At 33.9% G+C, this 18,831-nt stretch overlaps 1 protein-coding gene and 1 pseudogene across 1 annotated transcript; both read left to right on the top strand.

Moving 5' to 3' along the window:
* The first annotated feature begins 4,017 nt into the window (after positions 1 to 4,017).
* Positions 4,018 to 7,792, top strand: LOC142521938 (ADP,ATP carrier protein, mitochondrial-like; annotated as a pseudogene).
* Positions 7,793 to 8,647: 855 nt separating this feature from the next.
* Positions 8,648 to 13,673, top strand: LOC142521932 (cycloeucalenol cycloisomerase-like). The gene is made up of 8 exons (XM_075625108.1): positions 8,648 to 8,846; positions 8,957 to 9,102; positions 10,087 to 10,170; positions 10,381 to 10,422; positions 11,640 to 11,750; positions 11,841 to 12,032; positions 12,344 to 12,441; positions 13,260 to 13,673. Exons 1-8 carry the CDS (start codon positions 8,840 to 8,842, stop codon positions 13,441 to 13,443), a joined length of 864 nt encoding a protein of 287 aa, XP_075481223.1. The 5' UTR covers positions 8,648 to 8,839; the 3' UTR covers positions 13,444 to 13,673.
* Positions 13,674 to 18,831: the final 5,158 nt, after the last annotated feature.

Genomic DNA, 18,831 nt, shown 5'->3' with positions numbered 1-18,831 from the left:
ACCCCCCAAAGCTTGGAAGATTTGAAGACCCGTTCATCAGACCGAATCCAAGGTAAAATTTTGGTATCATCAATTGGTGTCGCCTGTGGGAAATTTGAAAAGAAAGAAATAATATGATAATCAAAGAGAACATAAGAAAATGATTCGAGGTCAAAAGAACCCTAGGAACGAAAATCAATGAGGATGAGCACTACAAAGAAAAAACCAAGAAGAAGAACGTCGGTGGATGCAAAAATCAACCAAACGGCCTTATGACTCTCAATATCACTCAACTTGTTTACTAATTTTTGGGTAACTTCTGGCCTTCTTCAGAATAGCTCCTGGTTTTACTTCAAAAATCTTTTGGTTTTTCACGGAAGAGTCCTTGGTCTTCCCAAAAAGAGTTTCTGGTCTTCCGCGAAAGAGCCCCTGGTGTTCACCGGAATAGTTTCTAGTCTTCATGGGAAAAGTTCATCCTGGTCTTCTTCGGAATAGTTCCTGGTTTTCCACCAAACAGTTTCTGATCTTCCACGGAAGAGCCCCTGGTCTTCCTCGGAAGAGTTTCTGGTCTTCCTCGGAAGAGCCCTTATTCTTCCCCAAAATAGTTTCGGTCTTCCACGGAAGAGCCTGGTCTTCATAGGAATAGTTTCTAGTCTTCATGGGATGGATTCATCCTGGTCTTCTTCGGAATAGCTCATGGTTTTCCTCAGAACAACTTCTGAACTTTCACGGAAGAGCCCCTTGTCTTCCCCGAAGAGTTTCTGGTCTCGTACGGAAGAGCCCCTGGTCTTCCCCGGAATAGTTTCTAGTTTTCATGGGAAGAGCTCATCTGGGTCTTCCTCGGAAGAGCTTATGGTTTTCCTTTGAACGACTTCTGGTCTTCTACGAAAGTGCCCCAGATCTTTCTCGAAAGAGTTTTTTGTAATGACCATGAGCTATCCCGATCTTGGGCTCCCTTTTAGGGCCTTTTCCCTTAAGGGCTTTCCACGTGCTCCATTACTCATTGCATTATCTCACCCCTAGCCGTGGTTTCTTTCGCCTCCCCAAGTCTCGAACCTAAGACCTCCAGGATAAGTACATAAATTTATAAGACTTGGTAATAATTGAGATAGGGGTGGGATAATGCTATGAGTAATGGCGCACGTGGAAAGTCCGTGAGCGTAAAGGCCCTAAAAAGGAGCACAAGACCGGGATAGTCCATGGTCATTACATTTTAGTCTTCAGGAGAAGAGCTCGTCATGCTCTTCCACATAAGAACGCATTCTGGTCTTGCTCGGAAGAGCACATCCTGGTCTTTCTCGAAAGAGTTCATTATGGCCATCCTCAGAAGAGCTCACCAACATCATCAGAAGAACCAATCCTGATCATTCTCAAAGATGCTACTCCTTGGGAGCTCTCCCATCAAGTCAATCAATCTTATTATCCCTTTTAATTTTTGTTTCATTTTTATACATCTATTCGGATTTATCTGCTATTATTTTCTGTTTTGGTCATATAGTTATATCTGAAATATCATATGTGATAAAGTTATTCAATACTGTAAAATGTAAGCCCAACACTTGTCAGCCATCTCACAAAATGCCCCCCGCGCAGAAAACTTGTATAAAAGTCAGGACAACCTGACACATCACAAAAGCCCGAACAGCTCGGCAAAATGTAAGTTCACGAATGTGGCATTCACCAAAGCCCGACCTGTTCGGCACTTATGACCATTTCAACAAAATATAAGCTCACGAATGTGGCATTTACCAAATTCCCAACAGCTCGGCACCACGTAAGTTCACGAATGTGGCATTCGCAAAAATCCGACCAGCTCGGCACCATATAAGTCCACAAATGTGACATTCACAAAAGCTCTACCAGCTTGGAAAAATGTAAGCCCGTGAACGTAGAATTCCCCAACGCCCGACCAGTTCTGCACTTATTTGACCAATGAACTTTAGCAATTCACAAAAGCCCGACCAACTCGGCATTTGTAAATCCATGAACTTGGCATTCACAAAAAGCCTCCTAATCAATAGCTCTTTATTTGAGCTCGGTTTTTAGTAAATTATGTTTCACGTTTCTTTATTCAAGTTTGAGTTTTGGCATGTCTGTCTACACAACAATTTATTTAAGTATAATTTTCGAACAGCCCGGATAATCATCATTTCAATTTATTACATAGTCAAATCTTGGCTTCAAGTCATAAGAGCTTGAACAACCATCCTACTCGGGCTCTCAGTATTATTTAGCCAAATCTTGGTTTCAAGTTATAAAGGCTCGGCTCAGGCCTCTCTTCTATGGGCTCAGATGGCCCTGGCTTTTCCATTTGAGAAAAGGGGACATCCAAAATCTATTTACTATTGTGTATCAGACTCGTCAGGGGAAGACATCTTTAAGCCTAGGCTTTAAAAGGTTGAGTAAACTTACTGAAAGGGGGTCGGATGATAAGTGTTCGGTAATGAGATAAGCAGGTCGGGCAAGCTTTCGAAAATCAACAGGATAACGGCTCGAAGGAAATAAGAGTGAAAATGAAGGAGGGAAAGCTCTTATTTATACTCGAAGGAGTCTTATGCTGGACGTCATCAAAATGAAACCAATGGTCCGGATTTGGAGGGGCACACATACGGATGCCTTGGGAACCGAACTGTCAGACGATCTCGACCGTTCCTCTATGTGGCACACTGGTTGAAATCTAAAACATTTATTATGCCAACTAGGATGGAACAAACACACGTCAAGCACAAATGACAAAATAATTAGGGCTCGGGATTCGACCAGATCATTAGTCTAAAATTCATATTATTTTTAGACTAAAAAAGATGAGGTAATATCGATGCCCCTTAATATTGCCATATCTAGGCGGATCGAAGCCTATCTCCAAAATTGGCCTAGTCCGTTAAGGCTCAGACCTCATTATTAAGAGTTTAGCCACCATGGTGAGGGAGTCCTACCATCTGATGTTTCTTATCTCAGGTAGGATTCAACCCTAGTAAGAATCATACTCCAATAAGGTAACTAGCCTCTTATGCTTCTATATATACCAGGAATTGGTCATGGTTTTACTTGATTCACACTCTGTCGTTCACTTATCACTAATATATCGCACTTTGCTCTTTGCATTCATAATCAGAGCACTAACTTAAGCATCGAAGAGGCTAAGTCAGAAACATCTCCGGCGCCCCCTAACCCTACTTTTTTCTATGCAGAGCCCTAAGCAGCGACACGGCCCCAAAACCTTGGAAGATTTGAAGACCTGCTTACCAGACCAAACCCGACGTAAAATTTTGGTATTATCAGTCTTGGATCATGAGGCACGAGGGGAGGGGAGGGGAGGCACACTGAGGGAAACAACAATAAAACTGACACACGCATATATATTAAATGATTTTTGATGGAGTATAACACAACCATTTGATTCAAAAAACCACAAACTATAGAAATTCAAATTCTCGTGCTTAGATCTAACGATTTACTGGAAAATATTAAAACGAATGAAAGGAAAAAACCTAAATAGCCATATGAAGAAAAATAGAATTTTGTTGCTTGCGACGATTGCCAGAGGAGTTTGTTGGAGGGTGGGCTTTGGAAAGTTCATTTAAAATCTAGAGATAATTGCATACACTATTACTCATGTGAAATCTAATCCTGAAATGGCTAAAAACTAGTCATGAAAAAAGATGATTTATCAACTCCACATATTTTCAAATATCCCTACAAAGTGTTCAAGATTTGAAAACATGATGAATTTATATATCATTTTTTCCGTGGGAAGTTTTCAACAATCTCGGAAGTTCACAGAGTTGATGTTTGCATTTGTCCTTAAAATCTTAGTATTTGAGGAAAAAATAGGGCAAGCAAGGGTGCACTTGTGTTGCTCCTTGTGCCTCAATTGATGTCTACATCGTCTTGTAGATGCACCTTTTCATGGCACTTCTTTGATATTGGTCCTCCTGGGGATAGCTCCATGACTTTTGCTTCGGGTGCGTCTTTAACAACCTAGATTACTGTGAAATGCAAAGAGGTTTTAGCTCACATTTTTATATTTTTCATCAGTTTGCTATGGGAATGCTTCATGTATATGAGTTGTGATCACACTTTCATTTTACATCATGGATGGTTCTCTGGATGCAAGTCATGTGTATTATCTTCCCTGTATCTAATGAAGAATTCTTGAACTATTTTGATAGATATTCTACAACTCTAAGAAAATAACGTCTTTGTCAATGGCATGCCTCATATATGTTCAGTCATTTAGTATGTTTTATTTTATATGTTGGTGACCACCAATTTTGTGTACCTGCAGGAGTTTGTTTTAAAGTGAAATGGCAGATCAACATAGATATCCAACTATTTCTCAGAAGATATTTAACCAGATATATATTAGTTCCAGTTAGTCTCAGGACGTTCAAACTCCCTATGGGGGGTTTGAACGACCTTCTGTGTGTCAGAGGCAATTTTCTTTTGGCAATTATACCAACACAGGATTACAGTATCCTATGACTTGCCAAGCCGCCCAAAATCTGTCAGTGATTCCTGCGAATGCTTCACCTGTGTTTGTTCAGGCTCCTTCCGAAAAAGGCCTCACTGGCTTTGCTATTGACTTTCTAATGGGTGGAGTTTCAGCTGCTGTGTCTAAAACTGCTGCCGCCCCTATTGAGCGTGTGAAGCTTTTGATCCAGAACCAGGGTGCAATGATTAGGTCCGGCAGGCTCTCCGAACCATACAAGGGAATTGGAAATTGTTTCAAGAGAACGATACAGGATGAAGGCTTTGTATCATTGTGGAGAGGAAACACTGCCAATGTTATTCGTTACTTTCCTACTCAGGTGTACCGTGTACCTAATCTCTTGCACCTGTTGGAATGAATATACATGGCTCTTTGATTACCCTCAACCTGCTTTATAAATTTTTGTATTTACTTGTTTCAGGCCTTGAACTTTGCATTCAAGGACTACTTTAAGAGGCTCTTCAACTTCAAGAAAGAGAGTGATGGCTACTGGATATGGTTTGCTGGCAATCTTGCATCTGGTGGTGCTGCTGGAGCTTCATCACTGCTTTTTGTCTATTCCTTGGATTTTGCCCGTACACGTCTTGCTAATGATTCCAAGGCTGCCAAGAAGGGAGGTGAAAGACAATTCAATGGATTGATTGATGTTTACCAGAAGACTTTGAAATCTGATGGAATTGCTGGTCTTTACCGTGGTTTCAACATCTCCTGTGTTGGCATTATTGTGTACCGTGGCTTGTACTTCGGAATGTACGGTTCTCTGAAACCTGTTGTGTAAAATCCAGGATTTTAGATTTTATCATGATAATATTTTGTACCAAGATTTGCGAGATCTTCGGAATTTGTGATGTAACATTTTTTTTGGAACTCAAGAATTTAAATAATATCGTGTATATTTTTTCGAAATTTGAGATATGCAGAATTATACCGGATATAGATCTAAGATTTGATATACATGGATAAAGATTTAAGCAAGAAGATAACCCAATCTTGGAACTAAAAATCTTGAGGATTTTATCATGGGATTTTCGAAAATAATATTGAAAGAATATTAGGGAATTTTCGAAAATCATAGATAAAGGGAAAAGTTTACACGATAAATGCAGCTTGAGAAAGATTTAACTACTAGGATTTTAGGAAAATAATCAAAATCTTATTTGTGAAAAAATACTACTAAATTTCGGGTTTAAGTCAGCAAAATTTTGGGATTTAAGAAATATAATTGGGAAATAAAAAGTCTACCGAATATTGGAAATTAGACACAGAAGTCAAAATTTTTCAGGCTGGACATAGCATAATTTCGAAATTAATCCAAGGGAAGGATATCAAGATTTCGAAATTTATCATCCAGGATCAGGAATAAATATTTAGATTTAGATCACGATTCTAGATGAAGATTTGATTCAATTCAAATGCGCGGATAAACTCGATCGAGATAGCAGCCAACCCCTATAAATAGGAGGGCCTATAACTCGAAAATTCACACCATTTCTACTCCAAATTTTCGAGCTCCTCTCCTAGTTTTCTTAGGATTTTCGAGAGCTTGCTCTCTCAGTGTGCGAAGAAGCGAAGCGCTGCTGCAGTCCCACCCCGAAGCTAGGGTTCGAAATTCCAGTGCAGGAATTCCCTCTATTCACGTTTTTCTACGATATCTAAGGTAAGTGGGCTTGTTTTAAATGTGTAATTTCGGTGTATGCATTTTTGGTATTTTCGAAATTTCGGTCGAGTACAATTCTTCTTCTACCCCTTCTGGCTACGATTTGTGCATGAGTTTTGTGTTGACGCTGTGAGGATTCAACTTGATATGGGAGGGAATCCTAACTATGATATGACCCTCATACGGTGGGGATATAACCGATCCAGCCTCGCCCCCTTAGAGGAATAAAAATTAGGGACTGACGTCAGTAAACCATTGAAAGTAGAGGAATCTCAGTGTCAGGTCAAGGATACGAATGTGGTATGAGTCAATTTATGCATGGTGTGTGTGTGTACGTATTTCGAATTTTATATGCATGTTGTTGTGTACTCGAACGGCCCCCACTTGTTGAGTATTTCCCAAAATACTCACCCCTTACAACCTTCCCAGATAAATCCGAAGATAAATCAGAGGAACAGGTTGAGGAAGAAGAGTCGGATCAATTTTGGGGCTGGTGAAATTATTTAAATTTCGAGAATTTTGCTGCAAGGATTTAAGAATTTTAGTAGGTTTATTTTAATTGTAAACGCTTCCGCAATTTATTCAGTTGTAAAGACAATGGTTGTTTTTGCGAATTTATGAAACAAACTGGTTTCGGTTTATACTGTGCTACGAGGCTGGTTGTTTTTCGATTGTGTGGTTGATGAACAACGTCGGTGTCAATCCCGAATTTCGGGGCGTGACATGTTGTCCTGACTGGATCTCTGCAGGTTAGCATGCCATGTGGCTGTTGCTAGTTATTGTTTTGGTAAAAGTTATCGTACGAATCTTTTCATTCTTGGCATATGCGTCACATGTACTGTGTGTTTGTCACGGTAATTACAGCAACACGACTTTTGTAGATATGGGTTATAATATTACGGCGTGAGTTAAAATGCACGAGTCGGAATATTTTCTATATGACTATATCACATATTTGGCATCCCGTAGTAGCTAGTCTTTGGTGTAAGAAAATATTAGTTGCTGATAGATTTAGTATAGAGGGTAGATTGTCAATATATGTTATCATTGGTAGGTTTGTGGGCTTTGTTCAATAGAGTTTCTCATTTACTTTGATATCTTTAGTGGCTGAGATTTTCCTGTTTTTGTGCAATTACAGGATAGTTTCTTCGCCAGTTTTGCCCTCGGTTGGCTCATCACAAACGGTGCTGATCTCGCCTCTTATCCTATTGACACAGTTCGAAGAAGAATGATGATGACGTCTGGTGAGGTGGTGAAGTACAAGAGCTCTATGGATGCATTCACCCAGATCCTTAAAAACGAGGGTGCTAAATCTTTGTTCAAGGGTGCTGGTACAAACATCCTTCGTGCCATTGCCGGTGCTGGTGTGCTTGCTGGGTACGACAAGCTTCAGGTGATTGTTTTCGGAAAGAAATATGGCTCTGGTGGAGCGTAATGTCATCTCTTTCTTTTACCGTGGATGGCGATGAAATTTTTTCGTTAGATTGAGAATACATTCAACGAGTGAATAATTTTATAGTGGGTTTTGAACCCGAACTTGTATTCGGTTTTTCCCCAGGGAGGGTGTTACAATGTGAGAGGTGATGAATTTCATTGCTGGATCATGAGATTTTATTATAACAGTAACTAATACGTTTTATCAAATAATTAAATGGTCCTTGTAAGTTGTATGCCCCTTTTATCCCACCTACTGATCGAAGAGTCGCTTTTGTTTTGTGTGGGGAAATTAGAACACAGAGAAAAATCGATGCATGTGTACCGATAGAGCGATAAACGTGATATTTTAGGGGATGGTTATTTAAATGATGGAGTGAGTACCACGAACAAGGTCGTGCAAGCGCTTTTAAAGACATTCGTCAATATTCGATGTATTCTGAATTTAAAATTTATATTTTCATTCATTTACTTGAAACAATCCATTTTTTTGGAAGTTCTACAACAATCGAATACACACATTAATAACTTACAATGATCCTCTTAAAAACAAGATTGCTGAGATTGTTGGAATGGTTAGTTAAAGCTTGTGAGGTTCTTGAAGGTTCTGAAGCAACAATCCCCATATTGGACAGTGTAAAACCAACTCTCTTTACGTGGTATGAGATCTTGCTAACATCGTTTTTCGTGTTCCTATAATATTGATTCTTCACCAAATCTTTCTGTTGAGTTTTTTTTTTTTTTTTGAAATATAACACAGTTTTTCACGATTTCTAATAATGTTTCTCATTATATTGCTCAATGTGTTCTTATTATTCATCGTAATTTTATTTAGAAGGATGATCTTTTTATATGGTTACACGATAAAGTTTTTGCTTTTAGTTTATCTTGTTAAATAATATATCATTTAGTTCTAAAAAGAAAAATCACAAGTAACACTGTAATTTATCAATTGTTATAAAACTTTTTTAAAACAAACTTTTTTGGTTGCAGTAAAAGGGTCGGGCAAAAAAAGCGGACCAACAAGCCCGACCCGTTTTACCGTCCATCGAATGTTCGTTTCCAATTTCAGTTCTTCGTCCTTTTAATCAGTCAATGTTTCTCCTACATTTCCGTCTTATGGTGGTTCAGTTCTCGTATATCTCCCGTGTCCAGCCGTCAAGAAAAAATCTTCGATACAAAGTTTTTTTTCTTGTTTATTTTTAGCAACTAATTCGCAATCCAGTGCGAAATAGCCCTGAACCTCTTTGAATCTGCATCCAATTATCGGAAACAAAATGGGAGGTGATGTGCCATTGTCACCGAATACAGTCTTTTTTAAGCTTTATATCTGGGAAAACCCAAAGTTCGTGTTTTTAATTCACAGAACTTAATTATTTGGGTAAAATTTACAGGTGCTGAAGTGGATGTTTGCTCAAGTTCAAATTTTTGGTTGGCTCAAGACCCCAGCAAGAGATGGGGTGAAGTATTTTTCCTTCTCTACACTCCTTTCTGGCTCACTCTTTGCCTTGGCATTGTTGTACCCTACAAACTTTATGAGGTAACTTGGGTCTTGGCCTACAAGCGCAGTAAAGTTAATAAATCTGTTGTTTTTGTCCATTTCTAAGTAAAATTGTTGCTGATCTATTAGGTGACTTAGTTTTAACACTGATTACTCTATAATGTGGATTCAACTATTGTGTCCGAGGAAAATAAGAATTATTCTTGTATGGATCAGAAATAAATATTCGAGGGAACTATTTTAGGGACTGGATTTGGTATTGTTGGATCGATTTAAGTGTTGCAATCAATTTTAGGATTTCAAGATTATGTAATGGACTTGTTCTTGAAAAGTCACCTTAACACTGAGTTATGTAACAGTGACAAAGCTTGATCTACTCATGGCTTGCTCATTGTACATTGACAACTGGTATCAGCTACTTATTCGATTGCTTTTCGTTGGTTAAATATTTTGGATGTTGGAACTGCAATCAGTTCACTTTGCATGATCTATCCGTTCCTTTGAATTTCACGTTTTGGATCTATAAATTATAGTTCAACCTAATAGATTTAAAAGGAATATCATTCTTCATTGTTAAGCTAAAATGTATGCTTCTTCTTATTTCTTGTACTATTTTTGTTGATCAAGAGTTATCCCTCTGTGGAAGTTCTTTCCTTGTTAATTTTGCGATAACTTTTGGGAGTGTCGCATGATGTATAACAACTTGATCTGGCGATCCTCTCTGTATATGCTATATATGCTCTGTTACAGATTGATAGACCAATATTCATCCATGCATGATTCAGTCAATTAAATGATTGCCCATGTAATTTCTGTGGTTACATTTGGTTGAAATCCATGGTCTACAAATTATTTTCCTTGGATTGTTTTAATTGGATTTAAAGCAGTAAGCTGACTATGTAGTCTTGTTGCTCTTTAACTATTTTCTTGATACTTATGATCTTTAGTTTGTGTACTGGTGGTCACTAGAGCTAGTGATCTCGGATATACAATTTATATCAACACTCCTATTCTTTTTTTCAGAATTTCACCGAGTGGGAATACCTATTTCTTGGACTTGTTTCAGCACTCCCTGCTCTCATTATACCAATGATTCTCGTTGGGAAGGTAAATAGAAGATCGACCCCCTGTGATTAAATCAATTTATTTTGATTACATGGAATTATTTTAACTCAAGGGTTGAAATGCCATTAGTGCTAAAAAATCATTTTACCTGGTCCATCGGCTGGACAAATTCTTTTCGTAAAAACAGGGAATTTAGCTGCCTTTTTAAATAGTTAATGAGTGAAACATTTTGTTTTTCCTCAACTCTTCCAGGCTGATAGCAGTTTATGCTGGAAAGATCGTTATTGGGTAAAAGTAAGTATTACTTTTTTCCAAGTTTCAATTTATTCTCCATTACACTCTTGTGAAGTTCTGAATCGTGATCTTTTTATTATATTGTCACCCATTCCATATAAATACCAGTGAGACAAGGTAATAGAATTGCTCATAGATTTCATGCTATTTATAAGTAGAGAACATCAAGTTCCAATTTGATCTATGGAAAAGAAAGGACTAGCAGGGATGAAATTTATAATTAGAGAGTATCCTACTTATATCAAATGCTTCATTGTTCTCAAGCATGATTCAAACCAAAGACCAACACAGTTCGGTGCCTGCTATTGGTCAACGTTTTCTCTTCTCTCTGTCTCGTGGGGCATTTCTTCTCTCGAGTCAACATGAGGCAACTTTTTACGACTTTCTTCTCATATTTCTGGCTAAATTTACCTTTTCTTAGTCAATATAATCAAGGGTTAAAAGAACGTCAACAACATACATGAGCATCGCCAATATTCATTATACGTCATAATTCACTCAAAAGGTGCCTAATTAAACAAGAATATGACTATATTTTTCATAAAATGACGATGCAATTCATACTCAGCCCCATTTTTTATTAAGTGAATGAAATTATGGAATTAGATCTCGATTTATGAATTTGATCTGGATGAAGTGTCAAGCCTGTGCTAAAAAAGAAACCTCGTGAATTTCTTATTGCTGTGCTAAAAAAAAAGCTCGTGAATTTCTTATACTAGCTTCGTAACCCATGTGTTTGTTTGCTATTATCTGGTCAGACTCGTGGTGCGCAAAATATTTGTTCCCTGTGTTGGTAACTTGATTAGATCAAAACTTAAAAGAGAATGATAAAATATAAAATTTTAATAGACTTTTGCATGAAATGAATTTTGTTTCAGGGGATGTAATTGATATATACCAAAATAATCAAGTTCATATTTGAAATCCATCTAACATAGATCAATCAATTTGATTTTTTGGTAAAATCTAAATAATTGACCAAAGAGATCAGGCTGGCTCTCTGATTAAATATATAGTGAGTACAAATTGGGCAGGACCTTTTGAATCGTTTGCTTCCATGCAGCTTGTACAATTCGATAAATCAGTATTTGATTGTTTTGGCCAAGTTTTATTGCTATCATTTTACTGATTGTTTGGCCTCTCCCTACCAATCCTGGTATCAATGATTGTTTAAGCTATTTTCGTTGCTAAAACAGCAAATCTTTTTGTTCTGTCAGGCTAATCTCTGGGTCATACTCTTCAGTTATGTCGGAAATTATTTTTGGACCCACTATTTTTTCACTGTTCTGGGCGCCTCATATACGTTCCCTTCGTGGAAAATGAACAATGTGAGTCAACACCACCAAGTTTATGTTTTCATTTTTCATGGTTTTGTGGTTATTTACTTATTCAGAATTTTTTATAATTAACCTATGCAGGTACCTCACACCACTTTCCTTCTCACACATGTATGCTTCTTGTTCTATCACGTGTCATCAAATATGACACTTCGTAGAATCCAGCATTCAATTGCTCACTTGCCCGAGAAAAGACAGTCTCTTTTCAAAGCAGCCTGGATTCTGGCTCTTTCATACTTTATAGCATATCTGGAGACTGTAGCTATTTCCAATGTGAGTGGATTACATAAATTGCAAATATATATCCTTTTTTCATTGGCCAAAAATGTTGATTTTGTGTTCTTGTGTGTGGGTCCATCGGGGGGAATCATCCCCTCTTACACAATTTTTTTTGAACATTTATTTCAATTTCCCTAAAACTGCTATGTTCATCCTCCCACGCACCATTAAACAATTTTGTTCAGTTTTCCTACCTCTCCCCTTATATACCACTCTGTCGGTGTTCATTTGCTCCTGATATTTTATTAATTGTAATTGGTGGCTATAGACCTGTTAATTTTAACATCCTGCTTTGATGCATGCAGTTTCCATATTACAAATTTGTGGACCGAGCATCCATGTACAAAGTTGGTTCCTTGTTTTATGCAATATACTTTTTTGTCAGCTTCCCTATGTTTTTGAGGTAAAATTTATATTCAAGATCTCTCTCTCTCTCTCTCTCTCTCTGTGTGTGTGTGTGTGTGTGACATTTTGGTATTGAACAGAAGGTGAGGTACAGGGGACAAAAACCAAAGGAACTAGTTAGGTGTATGTGTGAAATAACTTTATGGAATAGCCATGTTTGTTGAAAATGGAATGGTGACAAGAATAATTTAGGAACCAAATGATGTGACTCAAACATTAAGTCCACAAGTCGCCACCTTCAAAAGAATAAAATTGAAGATTGCCAGAGAAACAGATATTGATATTTGATGACTCCTATTAGCATTTTTACACTTGAGCTCCAGTGAATAATAGTACGTCACCAGAATCAAGTTGCAGTAGAAGACCATGAACTTTTTGACTGTCCCAAGTGTCTACTGCCGTATTTTGTGGTTCTTCTACTAATCTTGAATTAAAAAATAAAATTATTTGTAACACGAGTTTGAGCTTTTTGGAAAAGTGATTTCTAACTTGTTATCAGAGCTAGCAAGTCACATGTTCAATATCTTTGCTAAGCATTTGTTAACTAGTTACGTGTCTTTGTAATATCCCGATGTTTGCAGCTATAATAGGAGACACGATAAAGTATAAAACAAACAATTATCATCTCATCTTCCATGAAGTCAAACTTTTGTGAAAATGGTTTCCAACACTTTCTTAGAAGCTGCAACTGTAAAAACGAATCATTGTTGCTGTCTCATACATAATTCTATTACTTACTGGTGAAGATGAGGGATTTGAAATCTTATTGTTTTTAACCTCTACTTTTCTTCTAATGGGAGCCTATGTGATGAGCAGAATCGACGAGAAACCTGGTGATCGATGGGATTTGGCTCGTGTAGCCATAGATGCTTTAGGTGCTGCGATGCTTGTCACCATCATACTCGACTTGTGGCGTATATTTCTGGGACCAATAGTGTCAATTCCAGATTCCAAACAATGCTCTCAACCTGGATTGCCTTGGTTTCCTGTAAACGTCTAGGCCGTGTTATTTTTTTCACAATGCATGGGCTACTACTTCTCCAGTTGCGGTACCAACACGAGCTCTTTCTCCTTTGTAGCTCGATTCGGAGATGCTTTGTATCAAACTTATTGTAAATTTATCAAGTTAAAGAGTTTGGTATTTTGTACTAACCATTTGTACTGTTTTTTCCCCTCTCAAACGAGAACCTGAATCCAAAATTTCGTGTGTTCACTGTTGAGGGTTCTCCTATCGAAGCATGGAATTTTCGAAATTATTATCGTCGTCGTTGTTGTTATTGTTATTATTATTATTATTATTATTATTATTATTTTGTATAAATATATATATATATATATATATATATATATATATATATATATATATACTAGAAAAGTGCACGTGCGTTGCACGTGAGCAACTAAATTGCTGGAAATATAAGTACGAAATTTTGATAATATTTAAATGAATTAAAATATGGCTAATGGCATTTATTAATTGAAATAAACCAAACAAAAAAATCAAAAATCATGACCATAGACGGTATATGAATCGGAGAAGTTATCTTATGCACATGACACACTTTTCAATATACTTCTTGGTTGATTTTGATAACTCAACAACTATTTGTCGTAGTTTGTTATAATATACATATAACCATTTTTGTATACTCAGCAAGTATATGATCGTCTTTAACATCTATTATGTTATTTAAAATCCTCATCTGGGATCTGACATGCTCGTAGTTTACTTCCCTATCAAGACGTTTTTTCGGTTTTCTACATTGTTTTTATCCAGTAATCTTATTTTCCAAATATTTATTTTATTATTGAATGATTTTTCAGTTTTTGACAATCATGAACTATAACTCATAAGAATAAATGTTGTTTTTAGTTGTGATTGATTTTTACTTGTGACTAAAAGTATGTATAACCTATATATTCTTCAACAACATAACCAATGAATGATGCTGTAATTTCTTCAAACATCATGATATTTGTAATATCATTTTTATATATTTAGTATCGATATTATCAACATATAGCTATAAGTTTAATAAATTTTTAACAATTATTTCTCAATCAGTGTGAGAAAAAAACTTGAAAATCTTTTCAAATGACTATATCTTATAATTGTGTCATCGTTTAATTTGACGCAATTCAGGAAAGTTATTTCGTTCGTCATTTTTTAGAAGATTTGGAACAATGATTGCGTGTATCATATCATGGGGATATATAGTTTCAATCTCATAAACAAAACAAATTTTATTCTATCGAGTTTACATTTTATTTTATAATATTTTATATATAGTGGAACGACATAAAAAATTAATTATTGTATTTTAAAAATCTTAAGAAGATATGTATATGAGATATCATTCAAATATATATATCAAAGTATTTGTCTTATTCAATATATCATCTAATAATATAACTGTTTAGATCTCATGAGCATCTTATAATAGACAAAAATAATTTGATGAAATATTGTATAATTCAATTTGAATTTCACTATTCCGGCTAACTGAATTTATTTGGCTAGTAGTTCTCTATGTTACCATCATATATCTCGTGAATTAGTTTGTTAGCCACTCTAACTAAAAATAGACAAAAACAACCTCTTAGCCACCTCTAAATCTATCGAGATAATTTTGGAAGAAATAAAGTGCAATCGGCTCAATGTCCCAGTTTACTAAAAATGCACAAAATTGATCTATTGTGTCCACAAAGCTTTAGAATTGTTCTCATACCATTAAAAATAGAATGAGAATTATACACAATTTTTTTCATGTATTTCTTTTTTTGAATGAAGAATTTTTCCTTTTTATTTATTCTTTGAGAAATATTGATATTGTATATGTCATCAATATATTGCAAACCTTGAAGTAGCAACATAATCACTATATAAACCTTAAAGGTTTACACATACAATTTTCCAATTTCTTCTTCATTGTGCTGCGTTGAAATTTAAATATGAATCATTTTTTATCCTAATATTTTGCTTTAAATACGCCTTCAATTATATATGCATATGTTTCATGTCACTTAGTTATACCTAATTTCAAATATCTAAAAAAATGTGTTTGAATTATATCATACAGAAATAAGGACATAGTAATACGCAACATTATTTTTTTAACATGTTTTTTTCATCCACTGTGTTTGTCATAAAATTTTTGTACAAAATTTGATTCATTTCTTAACTATATGTATGTAGAATCAATAAATCATATAATTCACAGAAATCATATATTACCCTCTTCGTAGAACATAATACCCAAAATATGTGGCTTTGATTGGTGTACTCTCATACATATTTTCATATAAACAACAAAACAAATAATAGAATATTAGAAAAAAATCAATTGCCGCCAACAATACTAAACAAAATGAATTTAAAAATTCATGACACAAACAACCTTCATAAAAAAATGATAACTCAAAGTTCAAAAATAATTTATTTAGTACAATAACAAAGAATTTGAAGTATATACGAGCAACAAAAAGCATAAATCACTTTCAAATTAAATACTAACTCATATTCTTCAAAAAATTTATAAATTTTTCAATATTTTTTTTCAATATTTTTTTCAAATAAAGAGAAGGCGTCTTATTAACGTCATGATTTCATAAATATTTTGCTTTTTAAAAAAACACAAAAAGAAAAAAAATGATGCCTCAAAATCATTATGAAAAATCTTTTAATAAAACCTTAAGAAATAAAAATATAATACGAAGTCACACAATTTTTCTTAAATCAAAGAAAAATATTAGACCATTGACAAAATATATCTGGCAACGACAAAACATACGTTAACTTGTGATACAATTAAAATTTAGAATCATGCATAATCATTTAATTAGAACAAAATCGTATGCCAAACATCTACTTGATATTATCTCTTTTAACAATTTATCAATGTTTGTCGTTCACCAGAGGACTCATAGATCCATTAATTTTTTTAGTCCACCTATTAATTTTACAATAAATAATACTACAAAAATAATATAATCAAGCACATAAAAACTCAAATTCAAATACATTCAATCAATTTAAATAAAAAATTTTGAATAAAGAATATAATAATGTTGTAAAAATTTTGAATACTGATTTATAGACAGAAGTCTGGAAATACATTTGTCCCAATAAAAAAAATTATCTCTTTATATTATGAGATATAAGCTAAAAACGAAGAAACATTTCATCATTTTCAATATTTTCTAATTCGCTTCAAACTAAGTAATCTAAGCAAACCGAAAACATGCATTATGTGTTTAAGAATTAAAAAAATATCTGAAGTAACAAAAATTAAAAATAATCATTTTTGTGGAATTTATGGTTTTGTTTTATATTTTCTTTCGGTGAACAAACAAATCACATAAGGAATCCAAACACGACATTATCAATACAAACAACATATAACACCAAAACATGTAATGCTATGTTAAAAAACTCATCTCATTGCAAGAACACAAAATGATCAAATGAAGCATATTATTTAGTAATATTTATTTAGCAGCATATATAAAAAATAGACTAAATAGCTTAACAACAGTGTTTGGAATAATTTACATATAAACATTTCTCTCAATCATGTATCTCTATTGATACATAAAGAGTTTGAAAATATTTTTATTTTAAATGGGAGAAAGAAATTTTATATAACCTTAATATTTATTAATAAATTATTTTTATTCAATCAGAGTCATCACCCTTCATCTGCCCATTATTACCTATCATCAATATGGTAGATATTTTTCATGAATTTGACGTAAATGTATAAATTTAGTAAATAAAATTAAATTTAAAAGTAAATTAAAACAATAATTAGTTTGATTGAGTTAAGTACACTATTAATGATCTTATTAAAATAACATAAAAAATGACTTAAATAACATCATGAACATGATAAATTGTAAAACAAAAAATGGTAATGTTACAAATGAAAATCATCTATTTAATAGATAATAATATTTATTTAACATCATATATCGAAAATTGACTAAATAGTTTAAATGTTTATATTGAAATCACCTACATACAAATATTTTCTCTCAATCACATATATTTGTTGATACATAAGTAGTCTTAAAATATCTCTACTGTAAATGAGAAGAAGATGTTTTATATGACCTTAATATTTTTTAATTATTTAATTTTTTTCAATTTCACTAATCTCCATTCGTCTTCCTATTATTACTTTAATGTTCGTAATATTAATAAATTTTTTAATGTATAACATTACTGAGAGTGATTTTCTATTAATTTGATGTCATTGTATAAATTAAAGTAATTAAATTTAAATTTAAAAATAAAAGTAAAATTAAAATAATAAATAGGTTGATTGAGTTAAGTGACCTATTAATAATCCTATTAAACTAACATAGAAAATAACTTAAAGAATATCATGAACATTATACAAATTATAAAACAAAAAAGGGTAAAATAGCAAGTTTACAAAGTAAAATCAAAATAATAATTAATTTGATTGAGTTAAGTACACTATTAATTATCATATTAAAAATAAAATAAAATAGATGTTAGTAATATTAGCAATTTTTTTAAATGTATAACATTATGATAAATTTATAAGTAAAATCAAAATAATAATTAATTTGATTGAGTTAAGTGCATTATTAATTATCATATTAAAGAACCCCATGAGTATGACAAATATAAAACAAATGAAAGGGTGAAAAAGAAAACTCACCAATGAAAGTTAAGAACACTATTAATTAACATATTAAACTAACATAATAAATTACTTAAAAAACCAAAGGAACATGACAAATTATAAAGTAAATAAAAGGGTAAAAAGGTAAGGTCACAATTCAAACTCATATATTTATAATAGTATTAGATATATATAATTTCAAGAGGGACAGATCCTCTTGATGATTAACTTGCATGAGAAAAGGAGACTTGAGAGTTTAGCATTCACATCTAAAAATATTATAGCTAGCTGAGCCTGAGCTCCTTTTTTTCAAGAAAGTTGGAAACAAAACAAACTTGTTTGGTGTCTGATTGGATTGTTCAAGAATTTCGGCCGTTTGAACCATTAATTACAATATTCTAACATCGAGAATAAAATGTATATGACCCACGCACCCCAAATCAACTCCTAAAATCAGATTTTCGTGTATAGAATTATAATTGGTATTCATTTTGGAAAGAGTTAAAAATTATTTTACCAATGTCTGCTTGCCCCATTCAATGAGCAGATCATAACGCTGAAAGCTACGAATTACATTTTGGATAATAAATTATTTGACACCAAATCATTATCACTAGACTAGAAGCACATCTCTTGGGATGAAACCTCCACCAACTTGTTAATTAGACCAGAAGAAAACAAACATAACATTACCATATCAATAAAAAAAAAATTCCACGCGCTTACAATAACAA

This window comes from Primulina tabacum, chromosome 2, assembly GCF_025594145.1.
Source record: "Primulina tabacum isolate GXHZ01 chromosome 2, ASM2559414v2, whole genome shotgun sequence".
Lineage (NCBI taxonomy): Eukaryota > Viridiplantae > Streptophyta > Magnoliopsida > Lamiales > Gesneriaceae > Primulina > Primulina tabacum.
Note: the sequence above shows the minus strand (reverse complement) of the source record. Positions and strands in the feature narration are given on the sequence as shown.

Bases quoted from the DNA above. Each gene is read 5' to 3' on its own strand.
- LOC142521932 (XM_075625108.1), top strand. The intron at 10,171-10,380 runs GTAAATAGAAGA...CAACTCTTCCAG, and splicing joins CAATGATTCTCGTTGGGAAG to GCTGATAGCAGTTTATGCTG. The intron at 10,423-11,639 runs GTAAGTATTACT...TTGTTCTGTCAG, and splicing joins AAGATCGTTATTGGGTAAAA to GCTAATCTCTGGGTCATACT.